The 19,538-nt window shown below is 40.2% G+C and overlaps 1 protein-coding gene across 3 annotated transcripts in view; it reads left to right on the top strand.

The window, feature by feature from the left end:
- The window catches only part of KIF3A (kinesin family member 3A), a 43,403-nt gene extending 26,016 nt beyond the window's left edge, over nucleotides 1-17,387 (top strand). The window contains exons 10-19 of one of the 3 annotated variants that reach the window (XM_089530797.1): nucleotides 993-1,064; nucleotides 3,966-4,122; nucleotides 7,032-7,212; nucleotides 8,302-8,412; nucleotides 9,576-9,701; nucleotides 10,781-10,834; nucleotides 12,191-12,259; nucleotides 12,414-12,538; nucleotides 12,819-12,852; nucleotides 13,634-17,387. In XM_089530797.1, the coding sequence (XP_089386923.1) occupies nucleotides 993-1,064; nucleotides 3,966-4,122; nucleotides 7,032-7,212; nucleotides 8,302-8,412; nucleotides 9,576-9,701; nucleotides 10,781-10,834; nucleotides 12,191-12,259; nucleotides 12,414-12,538; nucleotides 12,819-12,825 (902 nt within the window). In that variant the 3' untranslated portion in view covers nucleotides 12,826-12,852; nucleotides 13,634-17,387. The remainder of the gene's footprint in view (nucleotides 1-992; nucleotides 1,065-3,965; nucleotides 4,123-7,031; nucleotides 7,213-8,301; nucleotides 8,413-9,575; nucleotides 9,702-10,780; nucleotides 10,835-12,190; nucleotides 12,260-12,413; nucleotides 12,539-12,818; nucleotides 12,853-13,633) is intronic. The other 2 variants (XM_089530786.1, XM_089530805.1) reach the window with 2 other exon arrangements.
- The last annotated feature ends 2,151 nt before the right edge of the window (nucleotides 17,388-19,538 follow it).

Genomic DNA, 19,538 nt, shown 5'->3' with positions numbered 1-19,538 from the left:
TATTTAATTTATCACTTGCAGGAAAGGTTGTTTGTAAAGGACAATTTATTTATCCCCCTATCCCACATATTTATTTATCCCCACATCCCCCAATCTTGCCTGTGAGATTAGATATATAACCCGAGTCCTTCCTGAGTTTTTCCTTGAAAGCATAGGAAGTACAGGCTCTTTTTAAAATGTGTACTGGAAAGGAGGCAGAGGGTGTATCTACACTGCACAGTTAGAGCATTTGATACCATTTTAATTGCTTTGCCTCTCTCCCATGGAGGTACTTACAGTCTAGCAGCTCAATCTACCAGATAATGCAAACATGCTTTCTTAAACTAAAGCATCAGAGCTCTCTGACAAAAGAATGTTTTCATTGATCAAACTACCAATCCCAGGATTCCATACGATGGAGCCATGACTTGTATCAAAGTGCTGTAGCTATGTAGTGTGAATACACTCAGTGAGAAAGAGTCTTCCCTTCTGCTGCCATGATTGTTTTAGTAGCCTCCAAATTGTTGAATTATCCATGTTGAATAGGATTAGACAACAAATTCATGAGTTAGTATTCCCAGAGGTAAGTCGGCCATTGTGATAAAGTGAAATCCTTGACTGAAATCCAGGGTCTGTAGAAAGCCAGAGTCCTCTTTCTCTTCTCCTGACCTCTTCTCCTTTGAGTTCTTAGTTGATCCTTTGCAACTAAAAAGTCATCAAAGACCAAAATAGTTTCCTGGCAAAGTATTATTCTGACTACCTGAAGAAATGAGAATGGAGTCTTTTTACTGAGAGCAAGACATTTGTCAACTCTGTGTTTGATTTACATAAAATGGCATGCCAAGCTAAGATGTATATTATGCAGTTCGACAGCAAAGCTACAGAAAGATGGGGAAAAGAGATTGTGTCTCATCAGAGTAGTCTCTTGTCCTTTAGAGCTAATGCTTAGCATGTGTTTCTTGTTTCTTCTTCTTTCCTTGGTTTTCCATGGGGCCTGCTTCTCTGTTTTCCAGGCAGTAGCAGCAGCAGTAGTTCAGACTCTACATGCTCTGTCATAGAAAAACCTCTGGACAAATCCTTCACTAGTGAGTGGGAGCTCTTAAGTCATCCAGTGAAGCTTTGGCCTTTTCATAATCTGTGCACTCATTGTTTTGATGCTGCATTTTGCTCCCTGTCCTCAACATTGATTTTGTTCAGAGTGAAGTGTGGATTTTCCCCACCCCACCCCACTAAGTAAAGCATGCTTTTTACCTATGCTATTTCAATCTTTTGGGGGAGAATATTTTTCAGGCTCACCTTTGGCTAAATAGTTCAGAAAAGCTTGAAGGCATGGCACTATTGATCAAAAAACATACTGGTTCTTAAAATGTACTGTTGGTGATCTCTAATATATTAGTTTTACATCAACTATGACTAATATTTCAGTTGGATGTTCATCCTCTTTCTCTAGAAACATTTTGGAGAAAGGAGCTAGACCAAATGCACAATCTTGGGGAAGATCAGCTGAAACATTAGTTCTTAATTCCAGATTCCTTTGCTTAGCCCACAGCACTGAAAAATCTTCCACAACCATCTACATCAAGGCTGAGGAACCCACCAGATTCTCCAGTTCAGTTCTCATCGCTCTTACCAGTGGGGAAGATTAATGAGAATAATAGTGTCCTCAGCCTGTTTTGTAGGGAATTGGTATTACCCGATCTGCCTGTCAGGCATTTCCTGTTCAGAGATGTGAATGGGAAACCCCTGCATTTTAACATTTAATGTTATTTTAAACATTAAGCTGGTGGCATTATTCTTTTGGTGTGCACATCTCATTGCCATTGGTCTGCCTTGATCTTGTCAGCTGATGAAGATGAACATGGTGAAGAGCCTTAATGGAGCATTTTCATTTGTAGTTTGAACTGGGCTTTCCACCTTCCCAGTATAAACCACTGCTTGCAGGAAGAATACAATTTACTCCTTTGTGGAACAATTCACTGTTCATAGAATAAACTCCAGTTTGACATAACTGTGACATAGATTTGGCATTCAGATTTAAACTAAAACAAATAAATGCTCATTTAAAATAAAAACTTTTGCATGTTGCATGTTTTTTGCTGCATTTCCTCCTTTCCCCTTACCCCTTTCCTTCTTTTCCTTGATAGCACCAGCTACAGTGTGTGCCTTTGCCTCTGTGGAAGCATATATGTTTCTTGAAACAAACCTGCTTAATGTTCTGCTAAAATGAATGTTGAAACTTGGTCATGATCTCTCTCAGTGGCTGGTGGCTCCCATGTCTGTGTGATGGTGAATCTGCTCTGAATTCTAGGGTGGGCTTTAGGGAAGATATCCAATGTGGTGCACCCTGTCACCCTCTTTAAAAAAATCAGCACCTTCACTAAAGACTTCGAAGTTTGAAATGAAGCCCAGAGTAGCTTTACTGCCCCTCCGACATGGAAGCCACCGGCTGCCACCCATCTCTCCTCGTGTTTGATTGGCCATCTCAGATGCTAATAGTTGCCTGGCAATTGGAACCAAAATACCAAGGAGTTCCCTTAGATATAAGTGACAATTGGCTTCTTCAAATACTCAAGTTTATATAATTTATGTGTCAGATAATTTTCTTGGATGGTTTTTAGGCGTTATTCTTTGTTACCAATGTATAGCATAATATTGCTCAGAAAACAATGTCATCCTTCAGTGAGCTGAATAATCATGATATTCTTCGATACGAGATGCTTACTCACCTTCATCATCGAAACCGGGTGGCACAGCTGACATTTAATCTTGCATTTTAGAATTTAATTTGCTGGGTTTTTTCTTTGATCTGAAGATGCACATTTTGATGAATGCTTTTACTTATGACCTTATTTGTTTTGCAAAACAAATCAAGCAATAATGTCTTTCTTTTTTCCCCCTCCCCACTCCCTTCCTCTTTGTGCCTGTGCTGCCTCTCTGCGATTTGTTTGCCTCTTCCTCTTAAAATGCAAGATCAAGCAGGTTGGTGTGTTTGATTTGCACTCCATCTAATACAGTTTAAAGGACTTGTTTATGGTTTTGTTCAGGCTGCCTAGCTGTGCATGTGCTCTCTCTCTCTTTCTCTTGCTATCTCCCTCCTCCCCCCCTTCAGAGAACTCAAGATGCACACTTTGAGAGTGTTAAGATGATGGAGTCAGTGCAATTACCAGTTTAATGGGGTTAACTATTAAGACAAAGTTTATCTAACATTATACAAATGTAACTGTGGGAGAACTAGGGTGTTCTATGGGTTTTCCCCTTATAGCAGCAATAAAACCACTGCCTATTTTCAGGTACAGATATGGTCATTCTAGATATATCTGGATTGCCCAGATGTATGAGAATGTAGGGGAGGGAAAGCAAAATGGGGCAAATAAAAATGTGACACCCCCCCCTTCCTCCTCCTCCTCTCAGTACAAAAATATTTCACTTTGTTTTGCAAACCTGCTCTATCTTGGTAATTGTGTTCCTTTTTTCCTTCCAACTTTTAAATTTACCCCTTCTTATATGTTTGTTTTATTATTCCAATGTGTTTTGTTTTCCGATTTTTAGTTTTAAAATGCTGGCTTCTCTAGGGGTGTGCAAGTGTAGTTTAAATCATCACCATCCAGATCACAATAAATTAATTGAGTTGAACTCATACCACTAAAACTAGAATTCTGCTGTATGGCTGGAAGGCATAATTGGGGGTAATATATTCTTGAGTCTCTACATCACTAACATGGATAAAGTGTTCAGCAATTGATTAAAATGCATTTGGTATCAAGACAGAGATGCTGCTGTCTTAGTTTGCTTCCTGACCAGATGATGACAAGGAGGTAAATCCTGAAAGTGTGAGTGACAGTCATAATTGTACATTCTTTCATTACAGTAATTAGTAATTACTGTAAATTACTAATTTAAAAATCTATAATTCACAGGAAGGGGCAGTGCGGATACTGTTTAAGCATGCTCTTGCCATTTAAATCAGCCTTTGTCTCTCCTAAAAGGAAAGAAGAAAGTTTCACCTGACAAGATGATGGAGATGCAAGCCAAGATAGATGAAGAAAGGAAAGCCCTTGAAACGAAGCTTGATATGGAAGAGGAAGAAAGAAATAAAGCCCGGGCAGAGCTTGAAAAGAGGGAGAAAGACCTACTTAAAGCACAGTGAGCAGTTCTGATATTGAAATGTCTTATCCTTGTATAGTGCTTTCAAGTGATTTCCATGTGCATTATATAGTTACAATTTGCACAACAAGATTATATTATCAAATTTATCAGCCTTTGCCACCAATATTGCTGGAGGATGCTTGCATGTTAAATTTTCATGTGCTTGCTTGTACTGCAAATACTGTTAAGATTGGTGATTTTGACCATTCCAAAGTGCCTAGATGCACTTGAAATTCTCCCAAGCAATATATGCAAACACATCCGACACATGCATTTTCAGTCCTCTTGTTTTCCATTTTGCAAATCTTCACAGACCAAATAAAGGCTTTTCTCATTCTGTCTAGCCTGCCCTCTACAGACATTCAGGCCACACATTTCATACATGCATGTAGTTCTTAGATTGTACAACATGCTCAATGCCACAGAGAGGTTTATTACATGACGGAAGTTGGAAGTATAATCCAGTGTCATCCCGAACGCAATCATGGGTATTCACGTTATTGCACGAAAGGTTGTCACACGCATTCGCTGGCATTCCCAACGCATTCTGAATGCAATTCCACAGCAATCCAAAATTAAGTAAATTCTAGTGAATTCACAAATCTTATTCCCAGGCTACTTTGCATTCAATGCAATGTTGTTTGGTGTGATATGCATGTCTGCTGTGGCCCTGGTATTCCCCCGCATCAATTCCCATGATCCTCCATTTTGTTTTGGCTTCCAGGGCTCCTAGGTCTTCCCCAGCAGCTGGGGCGGAAAAGCAGCTGTTTTTGATAGGAAAGAATGGGAGGGGGGGAGACTCTCCATTAGGCGTCCTGCAAGCTCGCTCTGCCCAAAACTGTTTTCCTCCCCTCAGGGGCATCACTCTGGGCTCACAACAAACTCCAACTCCCAGAATGCCATAGCTTTGAGCCACAAAGAGTTAAAGCAGTGTCAAACTGGGTTATTTCTCCAGTGTGGATGTAGCCTTAGTCGCCAGCTCTGGTTCCTGCACAGTTTCCCCTCCCCCTTCCCCCTCCTCCGACTCATGGCGAGGAGATAGCGCCATTGCCTTCAATGGGACTCCCAATGGGCCAGGTTAGAAACAGACAGGCCCCAGGCCCCTCACAACCTCACTGCAGCCAAGCTCTTCCAAACGGGAGGGACTCCTTCCCCCCATAGCTGGGGACTTAAAGGCACAGACACAGTCACACGCGCACACACACACACACACACACAACCATCTGGAGACCCCCACCCCGCTTTTGGGGTTTTCTTGGCATGTTTATTCAGATGGGGTTTGCCATTGGCATTTTTTGAGGAAGCTGAGAGAGTGTGACTTGCACCAGGTCACCCAGTGGCATTCGAACCCTGCCTTCTAGAGTCATAGTCCAATGCTCAAACCAAGTACAAGATTGCTTTGGACTGGTTTTGAATTGGTGAATTGCCTAAATAACATGAAATAAGGGGTTATGAATGCACAAATAAAGTGAATTGCCTACATAATGTGAAATATGGGATAATGAATGAACAAGTAATGTGAATTGTGTAATAACGTGAAATAAGGGACGATGAATGGACAAATAACGTGAAACAAGGCAAAACCATGGGAACTGGATGCAAGCACTGCAAGAAGTGTAAAAAGGTCACGATATGATTCTGCCCTCACTGCGCATGTGCACAGATGCTAATTCGAATTCTAGTCTATGATGGGTCCATAGTCATATGATAATTTCTTTTACATTCGCCCTACTTTGGCTTTATTATTATTATTATTATTATTATTATTATTATTAACCTTTATTTATAAAGCGCTGTAAATTTACACAGCGCTGTACATACAATCTTTTTAATTGGACGGTTCCCTGCTCACAGGCTTACAATCTAAAAAGACACGACACAGAAGGAGAAGGGAATGGTGGTGGGGAAGGGGCCTGTCTAGTAAGATAATACATATAAAGTACATAGCAATACAGGAAATGATTCAATAAAACAGACAACAAAAGAACATCAAATAGGAAGTGACAATTATGCAATGCCTGGGAACGCTTCTCTGAACAAGGCAATGGCAAGGGCACTGTGTTCTTCTGTGCGTTTGATAACCATTTGCGTAATAGCATTCATTTTCGGATTGGCCCTACTTTCTTTTCTTTCAAAATTGAGAGACATTCCTCCCATGTGATATCATCCAGAGTGAATCATCTGAATGTTAGCTTGTCACATTGAAAGCAGACAGTGTTATTAATGCCTCGTTTTACATTCACTCTCCAAGTGCCTCCAACATATGCCCAAAATACCAAACATTTTGGGATTGTTGCCAAATCCTACATTATGCAAAAGTAGAAAGAGTAATTAATGCCTCTTTATTATATCCTCCTCCTACCAGCCCCCACTTAGTTCAACATGAAAGGTTTGATAAGTAAGATTACTAAGAGTTAGAATAAGATTCAGATCTTTCTCTCTAGCACTACTTGCATCAATCTCAACTGCACAGAAACCTGAGAGTGAAAATAGTAGAAGAGATTTTTGGGAGAGACTGTTCCCTTGTTTCAAATGCTGGAACATCCCCTGGTGGACAAGAAGAGCTACAGAAGAGTAGGCCCTGCTTGGCTTGGTTAAAGTTGGCAAAGCATTAGCCAGGGGAGCCAAATTATTGTATAGCAATGTGAAGTCGAAGGCTTTCATGGCCGGCATCCATAGCTTTTCGGGCTATGTGGCCACATTCTAGAAGAGTTTATTCCTGATGTTTTGCCAACATCTGTGGCTGGCATCTTCAGAGAATTCTACAGCAGTTTGGGTGTCCTTTAAGTTAATGAATAAATCTAAGAAACCTCTTAGGACTTCAAGCATGAGTTGTCAAGCTAGAATCTGCAGCTTTAGTATCCTGATTCACAACAACCTAAGTTCTTTCCTCCGTTTTTGTCCAGGCAGGAACATCAGTCTCTGCTGGAGAAGCTGTCAGCCTTGGAGAAAAAAGTGATTGTGGGAGGTGTGGACTTGCTAGCTAAAGCAGAGGAGCAGGAGAAGCTTCTAGAAGAATCTAACATGGAGCTTGAAGAACGAAGGAAAAGAGCAGAGCAGCTCCGTAAGGAACTTGAGGAGAAAGAGGTTCGATTTAGCTTTGATATGCTGTTGATTGGTTTGTTGCTAAATAAAATACAGTTTATCTTTTCCTTTCTTGGGATCTGTCCAAAAATACAGTCAAGGAAGGGGGACCAAGAGCCCTGGGAATGAAAAGGCATTCCAATAAAAAGGCAGGAAGAGCAGTCATTTCTTGGATGTGGCAAAGCTTTGCTGGTCAGTACCCACCAGATGATGGAAGTATGAGAAAAGGCAGTAAAATCCAGGAGTCTCAAGCGCCAGTCAGCCTGAATGTGTGTCAGCAGTGATAGTCCCCTGAAACTGTGTTCACTTCAGGGCTCTGAGAACAACTATAGCCTTAAAGTCAATGTTAACAAAAGATGTGTAGCAACTAGATGAAAAAATTCTAGTTACACAAGAGAAGATAAATGATTATCTTTGACAAAGGGAGGTGCTTGATTCTTAAATGGCCTGTTTCTTAAGTAATTGGAAGGTCACAAAAGAATCTGTAGCATTGACAAGAGCTATGGATTTGTCACAGTCAAACTAGATGTTGGGAAAAGATCTGGAATTACCAAGCCAGCATATAGAGGGCTTGGGGCCCTTTACCGTTTCTATTTCTCCAGATGGGGTCAATGGGAACTGCAGATTGCACTCAGTGCTAATGCACTAGGCATTGCAGGCTAACAAAACTGGATGAGATGGAGATTTTCAAGTTAAGATAATAGTGTGGGGGCAAAAGTAAAATTGTGCTGGCTGGCAACAAGTACAGTGCACCCAACCCATACACGGGCTTGCCACCCGCAGCTTTAAGCTTACACGGACAGCAAGTCCCAGTTGTTAAAATGGTGTGCACACCAATAGTGTGCATGCTCATTGAAACAAATGGGAACTGAGGTCCTGCGTTTTTTCCGTACCTGGGGTGGGTGGGTTCTAGAAAGGATCCCCATTTATATTAAGGGAGCACTGTAACATAGTATCTGTGGCATACATTTCTTAAAGGAATCCTTCCCTCTTCCATATGAGGAACTATCTGTGCTGAATAGCATCCTTTCACCAGCACATCAGTTGGACAATTTTGATTAATCTATACTATTTTTGATCATTTGTAAATAGCAAGAGCGTTTAGACATTGAGGAAAAGTACACCAGCCTTCAGGAGGAAGCACAAGGAAAGACCAAGAAACTAAAGAAAGTCTGGACAATGCTAATGGCAGCAAAATCAGAGGTCAGTATTATAAGACATTTTAAACAGGTTTTCAGTGTGAATGGCTCTGTTTCTTTGTGATGTTGTAAGCAAATGTGTGACATGAAGCACTTTTAACTAGCACAGATGGATGTAACCACTGTCGATCTGTCCAAAGACAGACTACTGTACTGCATTCTGTATGACATTGTTTTTGAGGATGTTCTGGTTATTCAGGATAGTTGCCAGCTTTTTTGACTAATATTCTGATTATATAGCACTAGTTATCAATTCAGGAGCCAGCATGTGTAGTGGTTTGATCATTGGACTACAAGTCTGGAGACCAGGGTTAGAATCCCCACTCAGACATGGAAATCCATTGGGTAACCTTGGGCAAGTCATACTGTCTCAGGCTTAGAGGAAGGCAAAGGCAAATCCTCTCTGAACAAATCATGCCAAGAAAACCTCACAATAGGTTCACTTTAGGGTCTGCCATAAATCAGAGATTACTTGAAGGCACACAACAACAACAACAACAAGTTATAAACTGCCCACCTTGACTTCCATTGCCTTTCCAGACTGAGTTCAAGGTGCAGGTCTTAAACTTTTAAATTTCTAAATTCTTTAAAAGACTGTGTTCCCTCCTGTCAATCTGCCTGAAATTTCTGCCCTGCTACAGAGGCCCTTCTCTGGCTTCTCCCATTATGTGAGATTAGATCAACTTTGAATGTTTTAATTTAAAAAGTGTTAATTGATAAGAAAACTGTAAAATTATGAAATTCTTTTATGATGAAATTCTTTTATGTACTGTGGTTCCCTTTTTCCTTTTCAAAGGTATTAAGCACTAAAGCATGCTACTAAATACTGTAGAAAGAATCAAATAAACCAGTCTCTTCTACAATACCCTGAAGTCTAATAGACATGACACAGTGGGAAGAAAATATAATGGTGTGAAAATAAAGGCAAACTAGTATAGAGTCTGGGCTTGTTCACTTTAAAAATGATGTGACAGTTAAAATGAATTAGTCTGCAGGACATGCTGTGAAGACAAGATGAAAATTCTCTGTATAAAATGCAGTTTTTGCAAGAGATTATCATTATTATCTTAATGATGAATGTAACATGATGGGAGAAATACTGGCAGATGTGCAAATCCCCAGTGGGAGGTCATTGTAGCCCTTTGATTATTTGGCATGTATCCCCAGATGGCAGATCTACAGCAGGAACATCAGAGAGAAATTGAAGGCTTGCTGGAGAACATCCGACAGCTCAGCAGGGAGTTGCGTCTTCAGATGCTCATCATTGACAACTTCATACCTCAGGACTATCAGGTGAAAAACAAAGGAAAACCTATGTTTGTGCTGAGGAATTTAGCAATGAGGCATCTCCTGTCATTTCCCTCCCTTCTAAGTGCTAGTTTTGCATTCATAAAACGGCATGTTGGCAGTTTGCCCTATAGTAGTATCCTATGCTGCCCTTGTCATATTTGGAGCCCATACATTGTAGGGCAGACTAAGAATGTGGGTACTTTTCATCTGTTTTATCTAGGCTGAAATGATAACTTGGCTTGCATTGGGATGGAGCCATGGGAGAACAGCAGCTTCACATGTAGCATATGGGGCCTTGGTGGTGCAGTGGTTAAATGCCGGTACTGCAGCCACAAGATTGTGAGTTCAGTCCCAAGGCTCCAAGGTTGAATCAGCCTTCCATCCTTTCGTAGATTGGTAAAATGAATACCCAGTTTGTTGGGGGCAATTGTCTTACAGATTCTAAACCACTTAGAGAGTGCTGAGTTCACTGATAAGCAGTATAGAAATGTAAGTGCTATTGCTGTTGTTATTGATCATGTATAGAACCTCAAATTTCAGAGACAATGAGCAATGGGACTAGAAGGCATTTGCCATCATGCATATTTGATTAGATGGTAATTTATGACAATACATTCCTATCTGGCATAGCATCTGGAATGAAGTTATCAGCAATAGGAAGACAAAGGGGAGAGTTCAGCAACAGAGCCGGTACTTTTCTTAACCATCTCAGACAGGAGGTTTACGGTGTGAGACAAAAAGGTGCAAATCATTAGCTATTTTCTTTGTTCTTATAACAGTTTCCCCTTTTTTCTTACAGTACAAGTTGTAATGAAAAGTGCTCATGCAGTTTTCACCCTCATACATCAAAACAACTTGACTGGGTTTGGGTACTGTGGTACCTGACTTTGAGATGGTATCGAGGGAAAGTTCATTTGCTGTTCTAATTCAAGCAACAAAATGTCTTTGTTTAGTCCCAACTGGTAGAAATGGTTTTGGGATCTACTATAGAACATTTGTTTTGCCTTACTTAATGATGTGGAGAGATGTCATAAACCTGAGTGAAAGTTCATGGTTGTTGTTTTTTTCTTATTTCTTTCAAGGAAATGATTGAAAACTATGTCCACTGGAATGAAGATATTGGAGAATGGCAGCTGGTATGTAAGCAAGACTGGAAAAATGGGAATGGTGGTATAAAATGTTGGTTCAACTTGAAAGATCTCATTCTCTTCTGAAGCCTTCCCACTAATCTACTGACATTGTCCATCCTGTGTGGCTAGGTACAAAATCAGCAACTGTAGGCCATGAAATTAATACTACTCTGAATGTACTGTGTGTTAGTTTTTCATTATCCAGTTCAAAATATATGGCATTTCCATAAAATGAAATGTTTGCTTTTCTTAGCCAGCAAATGGTTAACTCCTGTCACTGCCCAGGCCAAGGAAGATTTCACATGATTTAAAAAGAACCTCTGTTGATCCTCATATCCTCCTACTTCTGTTCTTCTTGCCTCACCCAGGAAAGGTCATCTCCACTTTCTCTGATCTTATTTCTTCTATTTAAATTTATCTTTTTTTCATCTTTCTCCTTCCTCAGTCCTGTACTATTTTAAAAAAAACCTTTAGCCTTTCCTTCTTGTGGTCTCTTCCAACTCTATGATTCTATGATTCTGTGATTACCACATTAGTTTTCTCTCTCACTAGTTTCCCCCTTCCTTTCTGTTGCTTTTTCTCCCCTTCATGCCTCTTTTCCATTCATGAATGGCTCTTTTTCTGCTGCCTGGAAATGGCACTTTATTTATTTATTTATTTATTTATTTATTTATTTATTGCATTTATATGCCACCTTTCTCCCAGAAAGGGACCCAAGATGGCTGACAGGTAAAATCAGTTTAAAACTTTATAGTAAAAAAACAATTGAAATCATCTTGCTAAAACAATATACAGTTACATTAAACATGCAAACTTTAAAAAACAAAACAAATAGAACACAGTTGGAAACTTACCATGAAGATCCATTCTCGCCAAGTAGAAGGAGCCATTCCAACCCACCCTAGGTGGCAAGACCTTCCTTTCCGGGACATGAGGGGTCTTTTTATGCTTTCCTGTGTCTCAGCTTGTGAAGGAACTGAGTCAGGAGGAGATGAGGATCAGTAGAGGTTTTTTTTAATGAACGATATCTTGCCTAGCCTAGGCAGCAACCGGAACTAACCCATTCATAAATGTCTTCTTCTCTTTGGCAAGAATGGAATTTCTTGGTAAGTCTTCCAATATGTCATATTCACAAGTTGCCCAGGTCCTGTTTACTTGAAGGTATCTCACTGACTCCAGTGAAACTGATTCTGAAATAAATGTATTTGGAATTGCATTGCAATCTGAATGTACTAGACTGGACAAACAATGAACAGAAACAGCATCTCTGTTAGGATCTTCTTAAAGAAAGGCTCTCAGAAGAGTAAAGTTGCTTGTAAATTATCCAATTACATTCACCACTGTTTTTCTTTTTCTTTTAAGAAATGTGTTGCATATACCGGGAATAACATGAGAAAGCAGACTCCAGTACCTGATAAAAAAGAAAAAGATGTAAGTTATATTTTTCCGATATGTGCTTTTGCAATTCACAATTATCTAGTTGCCTTCAGTTACGCTTATCTAAGATTCCACCCCCATTTTGGTTGTATAATTTTACACGACTCATGCCTATCAATTCATAATTACTGCTTTGCTCCCCACTCAGCCTTTTGAAGTGGATCTTTCCCATGTATATCTGGCTTACACGGAAGAGAGCTTGAGACAGTCTTTGATGAAACTAGAAAGACCAAGAACTTCAAAAGGACGATCAAGGCCCAAAACTGGCAGAAGGTCAGAGTTTCTGTAAAATATTGTTTTTGCATACATTTTGAACTTTAAAATGGAGGTTTCCACATTATGTCCCATGGCCCAAATCTTCCCAGTGCTCAATGCAAGCAGGAAGAACATCCCTAGTCTCTTCATGTTGGTACGAGTTCTATGAATATGCTTGTTGTACATATATGACCTGATGCTGAAGGAGTGGGGATGCCTCACCTGTTTTGTGTGCATGCCCCACCTAAGGATTCAGGTCTGTGCGGTGAATCTGATTCTTTTTTTATTTTTCACTCAGTGCATAGAGCCGAGAAGACTGTAGAAGCAGATATGTAAGGGAATATTATATATTTATATAAAATATATTTAATAATAATAATAATAATAATAAGTTTTATTTATAGACCGCTATTCCACAATGATCATAGCGGTGTACAGTAAAAATTGCAATACAATACAAAAAATTGCAAGGCCTCTCTCCCCCTCAAGATGGTTGTCAGGAGGAGGGCTCTTAGTCTTTCAAGGCCAGGCCTCGTCTCTCCCCCTCAAGATGGTGGTTGGGGGGAGGGCTCTTAGTCTTTTCTTTAAAAGGGTAGCTCTCAACTTGGGCATGTTAGAATCAGCACATTAACAATCTACACTCTGCAAGTGAAAAGTATTTGGGATTTTAAAGAGGAAATTGGTCTATGAAGAAGCTATTGTCATGAGTAGGTAGGAAAGCTAATGTTGCTAGCTGATCCCATCAAATGCTAGTCATGAGTACTGTTGAGGCCTCAGATGGGCCTGGCCAAGTGTTGACCCAATCCATGTGTTTCCCATTATGTAACTGACAAGCTGCAATTATGAGGATTCTGCTGCCTCACTTGGATGCTCCCAGCCCCTGCCTCCTCAAACAATTACCTAATTTATACACTGCACCCATTCAAAAGTAATAATTTTTAACTGTTCTTTGGTCACAAATTCCTTTTCATTGGAACTGCATGCACACCTAGAAAGCAAGCACCTGAGTTTTAACTTTATTGTTCTTCTGTGTCCTTTTGATCTGAAAGAGAGCCCTTTCCCTCCTGGGTGGGATATTGAGTAATGTGGACTGTTTCTCTCCTTTCAAAACAGAAAACGTTCTGCAAAATCAGGAGCTGTGATTGATTCCTTACTTCAGTAGACTGAAACAATGTGATTGCAACAAAGATTAGCCTGTGGCTTAATGTGTGGTCAAATTATACAGATTCTCAGTTCTGGAATTCACAGAAGAATTTTGAAATGTTGTTGGCACAGAGGTAGTTATAAAGGCCTGCAGTTGTGACTTGAGAGAAAGTACATACATTTTGTTTGATTTACCATTATGCCATTGTTTACACTAACATAACATGTTTAATCTAAGATATATGGTGACAGTAAACTTGTTATTGTTACTAATGTTGCTCCAGACATTACACAGAAGAAGCTGTTGAGGATATCCTGTGTTTAAAATGGCATGTATAGAATGGAGAAGTTTGTGTGTGCATGCGTGTCTAATTTTAAAACACATTAGCTCTGTTCTAAGTAGATGACCAGAATTTCATATCTGATATATATACTTTTGCTTTATACATTGTCATTTGTCAATTGTGTTGTTCTGTGCTTGCAGTATTGCAGACTACTGCTTTTCTTTTTCAGGAGTGGTAACTGCAGAATCCTGGAATATTCTGAATCCCCTTCTGTCCTAAGTGTCCTCTCCTATATCTGTACAAATAACTTCCAGTTCCTTTAGCATGTACATAATATGCACAGTCGTAGCTCATTGTTATTTTACATAGACTGATTGTTGCAAACCAAGGTGAAGGGAGGCTTCTCTTTAGGAGTCCTTAAGTATGCATTCTATTTCAAATGGACCATTCCTGATTCTGGGAACAAATCACTTAGCACTTACGTTTCATTTTTACCGAGGTACTCAAAGTTCCCGTTGAAGGTAGATGGGAGTAGTGCTAGGCGCTCATGCATATTGCCTTTGACCTCAAGAAGAAACATGAATTCATATTAGCAGTCACTTGCAGGCAGTATTTCATGGTGGAAAGCCTTGTTGTGTTTTTATTGCTGCAGACAAGTCCTTCAGGAGAGGATTTTGATCACAAGTAAAACCTAACTTGTACTTGCAAGAATACTGACAAGAATCCATGTTGGGTTTGCTGTAGGGAGTCATGCAGCATTTCAGGTGTTACTGGATTGCAACACCCAGCAGTCCTAGCCAGAATAACCGATGGTGAGGAACACTGGGCATTACAGTCCAGAAACATGATGCTCACTCCTGTTGTTGGGCCTAGCTCACCTAGAAACAGAAAAAGATGTACCTCTTTTTCTGTAATGCAACTGGAGGATTTTGGGTATAGTGAAGTTACTAAACCAACTCACTTGGGGGTTTTATTCCTGCATAGACCTCAGCAATGCACACCACTTCTTTACCCCTAGCCCCCCTTCCTTCTGCCTCACCCCAGACATTTTTTGCATTCTTGGCTCTAAATCATCTTTTCCTAACCTGGTGCCTGACAGATAGTGGGATTACAACTCATATAATCTCCAGGCACCACACCTTGTAGATTGACAATAAGGGATATGTAATCCCAATACATCTGGAGGGTTGCAGGATAGGGAAGTCTTTCCAAAATCACCTAAATCAAATAGTTTTGAAGGAGTTAATCTGGAAATATATTAGAAAATGGTATTGGGCTCACTTCTTTGATAGTGAAGAAACAACAGACATCCCCCTAGAATGTGAAGAACCATTCCATTGCTGCTGAACCTGGGAGTCAGGTAGTTCTTTAGTCATTCCTGTTTTGAAATCTTTTTTTTCTTCATCATCATTCCATATATTTACTTGGAATAAGCTTATTCTTCAAACCCGGTTTCTAATTTTGGGAGATCTGTTGATTCCCCAGCTAATATATTCTGTTACATATACATAATGTCCTGGCTGCTGGGTGTATCTGTTACTTTATGTACTTTATTTAACACTATACTCTACAATGGCTGATACAGAAAGCTCCAGACTAGAATAATTGTACTTATACTTTGGTAACAGGATGTGCAATTGACTGTGGATAAGTTAACTACAATGCTTCCCCTGTTTACTGCTGTACAATTTCAGCTATATGTCAGCTGAAGAAAAAGTGATTATAAATATGGACTATGTAATTTGGTAGAGAATGAATGTGAAAAAGACCCCCTTCAGAATTCATAGTTGGGTTAAAGCATCCTTCCCCATCAACTGTACTGTGGACTGAAGATACAAATGTGTTGGCTTATGTTGTGGTGGTTGTGCATAAAAAGCTTAGTCAGATAATTTTGTTTGAATGGGGTGGTTTCTTTCTTTCTTTCTTTCTTTTTTAAAATCAGTATGTATTACTGAATAGTTAGGTGGCAAAGGCATTAATATCTTGGACCTTGTAGCTGATTGCATTAGAACCCTTATCTTTAGTAACTACTCTAAAGAGTGCAAAGACCTCTTTGCTGCTATAATATGCTCTGTAGTAAAAAGTCATAGTGGAACTTGCCAGGAACCTGAAGTGAAGAAGAATCTATTGTAAGCACTGCTCCTGTGTTTCATTAGCATGTTTCTGGGTGTATCAATACAGAACTGAAAGCTGTCTTGAGTTTTGATTATTTCTTATTTGCTGAATTAGAAATTCTTCAATCCTTGCTTTACTGCTCTCAGCAAAGTTGTCTCACAGTGGTTGTCAAAAGGGAAAGTCTCCAAGCAAGCATTTGTACAACCTGACAACCCACTGACGGCTCCACAATGGTATGTTTCACAATGCAGTGATTCTCATCTTTTGGTCCTCTTGATCTTTCAGACCTTGACTCCCAGAAGCTTCAGCCAAACACCCCAATAGTAAGTTTAAGGAGGACCCCCACTGATTTGACTTTTTTTTAAGTGTCAAAATATGTATCTTACCTATAGCTAGAATATTATATACTTGAGTTGATTTGTTTTCTCAAGCTCCTTAACCTTAAACCCAAGATTGTCTACAATAACATGCTAGTATTAACACACTCAGAGAACATACACAGAGAGGCCACATTCAAAGCAAGGAACAACCTTGGAAACCATGGGGATATGACAGATTCAACATTCCTCTCTTTGCTACTGTACTAGTCATGCTATACTCACTGAGTACTAACAGTGTTGGAAACTATGACCAAGGTTCTATAGTTTGACTATAGCTTAACACAGTGCAGAAGCTGTCTCTCCATTGCCTGCTTCAGTCTTTACCTTTTGGATTAATTCACATCCTGCCCACAATGCTTATAAGTTTAATTGTCATTCATGGCTCTGCGCTCACTACTGAAAAGAGTATCTGGTTCACCATTGGGTGAAGAAATTACCAAGAGGCTGTAACATGCAAGTCAGTACTTTGCAAATCTGTTGCGTCATGTGTGATGCATGTCTTAGTTTATTCCCACCCTAGCAGCCTCATATTCATTGAGCAAAATTGTCCTGAAGCCTGTTCTTCCTTATTTTTGATTGCAGCATCTTCAACTATTTGTGTATGTGGTGTTTTGAGGATGTTTTTAAAATATAGCTCTACCCTAGTTCCTGGATTACAAGAAGAGAAGGGGAGGGGGAAGCTGCACTCAGTGCCTTTGCAATTAGTTACTTTACATTCTTTACACTTTAAATTATAGCAATTGGTTATTGGTCCATGCCATCAATGCTGTATATAAGAAGGAGATTTTTTAAAAAAATGTACAATTTGTCTTTATTTATGGTTTTGCTAACTTTTCCTAGAGTTAATGTTTCTGGTTTGTGGTTTTATTGTGTTGTATATAGTGGTACAGTGTCTCAGTATTGAGCATGTTGATGCCAAGAAATAAACATCTTGGATTTCCAGTGTATGTGTGTGTTTGTGCTCATTCTGGGCTCTGTCCAAAATCACAGGGCTAAACAGTACTTAACTGCCTAAACTCTCTAGAGTCGATTTTGGAGGCATAAGGGAACAAGGGAATCTGTTCCACCAGCAGCAACAGATTCAACTGCCAGATTAACATTCTGGCATACAGTGGTGGGTGGATAAAGAGACAACATTCCAGAAAGCTTTCTTTGGAACTTATTTCAGTACCCATACATTGGCAGTCACTTTCCCAATGTCAGTGCTAAACCACAGTGCTTCACCCGGGTTACAGTTGGCTAAAATAATGGTTCACAAATCCTGAAGGGGTCAAAATGTCTTCACATGGGTTCCACAATGGTTTGAAGGCTGCTCAGCCTACCTCCTTCCTGTTACTACAGGAGCTAAGGGAAAGGTTGTCTGGTTGGGCCTGCACATTACCGGTGACATGGATACAGGAAGGAGGTGGGCTGCACAACAAAAGTGGCGGAGCTGACAGCCTGCCAGCCTTTCCCCTTCTCTCTCACCCTCCCCTCCCAGCTGAGAGCAATCCAGTCTTACCAGTGGTAACTTGTTCACCCATCTCAGTATGATAATCAGTATCCACGAAAGGTGGAAATTATGAGGCCTACCAGATTTAACTGCAACTTCCAACATTCCTTACTGCGGATTATGCTGGCTAGGGCAGCTGGGGCTTGCAGTCCAATTACCTCTGGAGGTCTGACCCTCGTATGCACAAGACTCAGAAGAAAGTAAAGAAAAACAAAAGTCACATTATGAAATTATTTTCTCTTTGAAACTAGGGGTATGTTTGCATGGGGCATTTAATGTCTAAAGAATCATTAGTAACGTCACATTTAAAAATTCTGAGTCTGTGGGCTTGCTAGGTTCTTCCTCTGGAACCACAGAACAGGAGCAAGTCATGCTGCTCCACAGTACTGAATTTGCTATGTATTTTTAAACCATGAATTTAACCTGCATGCTCCACATCAGTAACAAAACAGAAGCCAGATATAATTCCCTATTATAATCCTTAAGGCCAACATCTACTGCCATGGTTTCTTGCATGTGGTTTTAGGTTTTAGGAAGATGGCATGTTTTATTTCTCCCCTTTTCTCTAATGCCACTGTTGGATTGATGACTGAGGGTACATCTACACTGGCTGCTTATATGGGGTCAGCTGGAGCATTATGCCCTTGACTAGTCCCAGACTGACCACAGTGGTGAGCACACGCACTGGACTGAAACTGGTGTGATGCCACATTCTTGAGTTCATGGGCAGCCAGGTAAACACTGTGTCGGTCTTGCTGGTCCATCCTCCTTGGTGCTATCGCCACACAATCTCTCTAGCCAAGCAGCTCCCTGTGAGAGCCTGTGTGACACACTTCTGCTGAGGTCAGAACGGGGTGCCCCATGTGAACAGCAATGCATCCAGGCACTGTTTCTGTACTCAGCAGCAGAAGAAAGCAAGCCATCCCTTTTCCCTATGCTGTTCATCACAGGGAAGGGGATGACATGGCTCCTGGCATGTGGAAAAAGATCAGACTGAATCAGACCCTGATCCAGTTGTCCAAACACCAAAAGAACCCAAGGCTACTCTGGGGTTCCTTGGAAACACAAGTTGAGTTCCCACTATTAGCCATTTATCATGAGGGCTGCCTGCACTGGCTTCAGTGTGTTTAGTGTTTTCCTCCAGTGCAGACAAGCCCAGTCCACAAGTTCTTTCTTAAATGTATCACTGTGTTTAAGAGTCTCTGATGTCTCTGCTGTGGAACAAACAAGTGGATGGTGCTGGTTTGGAAAGGAGCAAACAATAGAAAAATGTAGACACTCCAAAAAATATGAAAATGACTGCTATCATTTGCAAGCTATTTTTTTCTGAAAAACCAAGACCACATCCTATGGTTCTTATCTGTTGCCTACTTTAAAAAAGTATTTTAACACTCTTGATAGATCATCAACGTGACATCCTCAATGTCACAGCAGGATGTATTGATAAGGATCCATCCACCAAGCCTAAAATCCATCAGAAAGATGAATTGATGAAAAAATATAATGCAAATCACATTCTTGCACATGCTCTTTCTCTGTGCTCTGTCTGATGTGCTGATGTGCAGGGATGTACAGGAAGGTGATCTGTATCTACTCTGTATTTT

This window comes from Sceloporus occidentalis, unplaced genomic scaffold, assembly GCF_023333645.1.
Source record: "Sceloporus occidentalis isolate IW3139 unplaced genomic scaffold, rSceOcc1.0.p SCAF_1, whole genome shotgun sequence".
Lineage (NCBI taxonomy): Eukaryota > Metazoa > Chordata > Lepidosauria > Squamata > Phrynosomatidae > Sceloporus > Sceloporus occidentalis.
The sequence above is the reverse complement of the archived record's forward strand: the minus strand, read 5'-3'. Positions and strand labels throughout refer to the sequence as shown.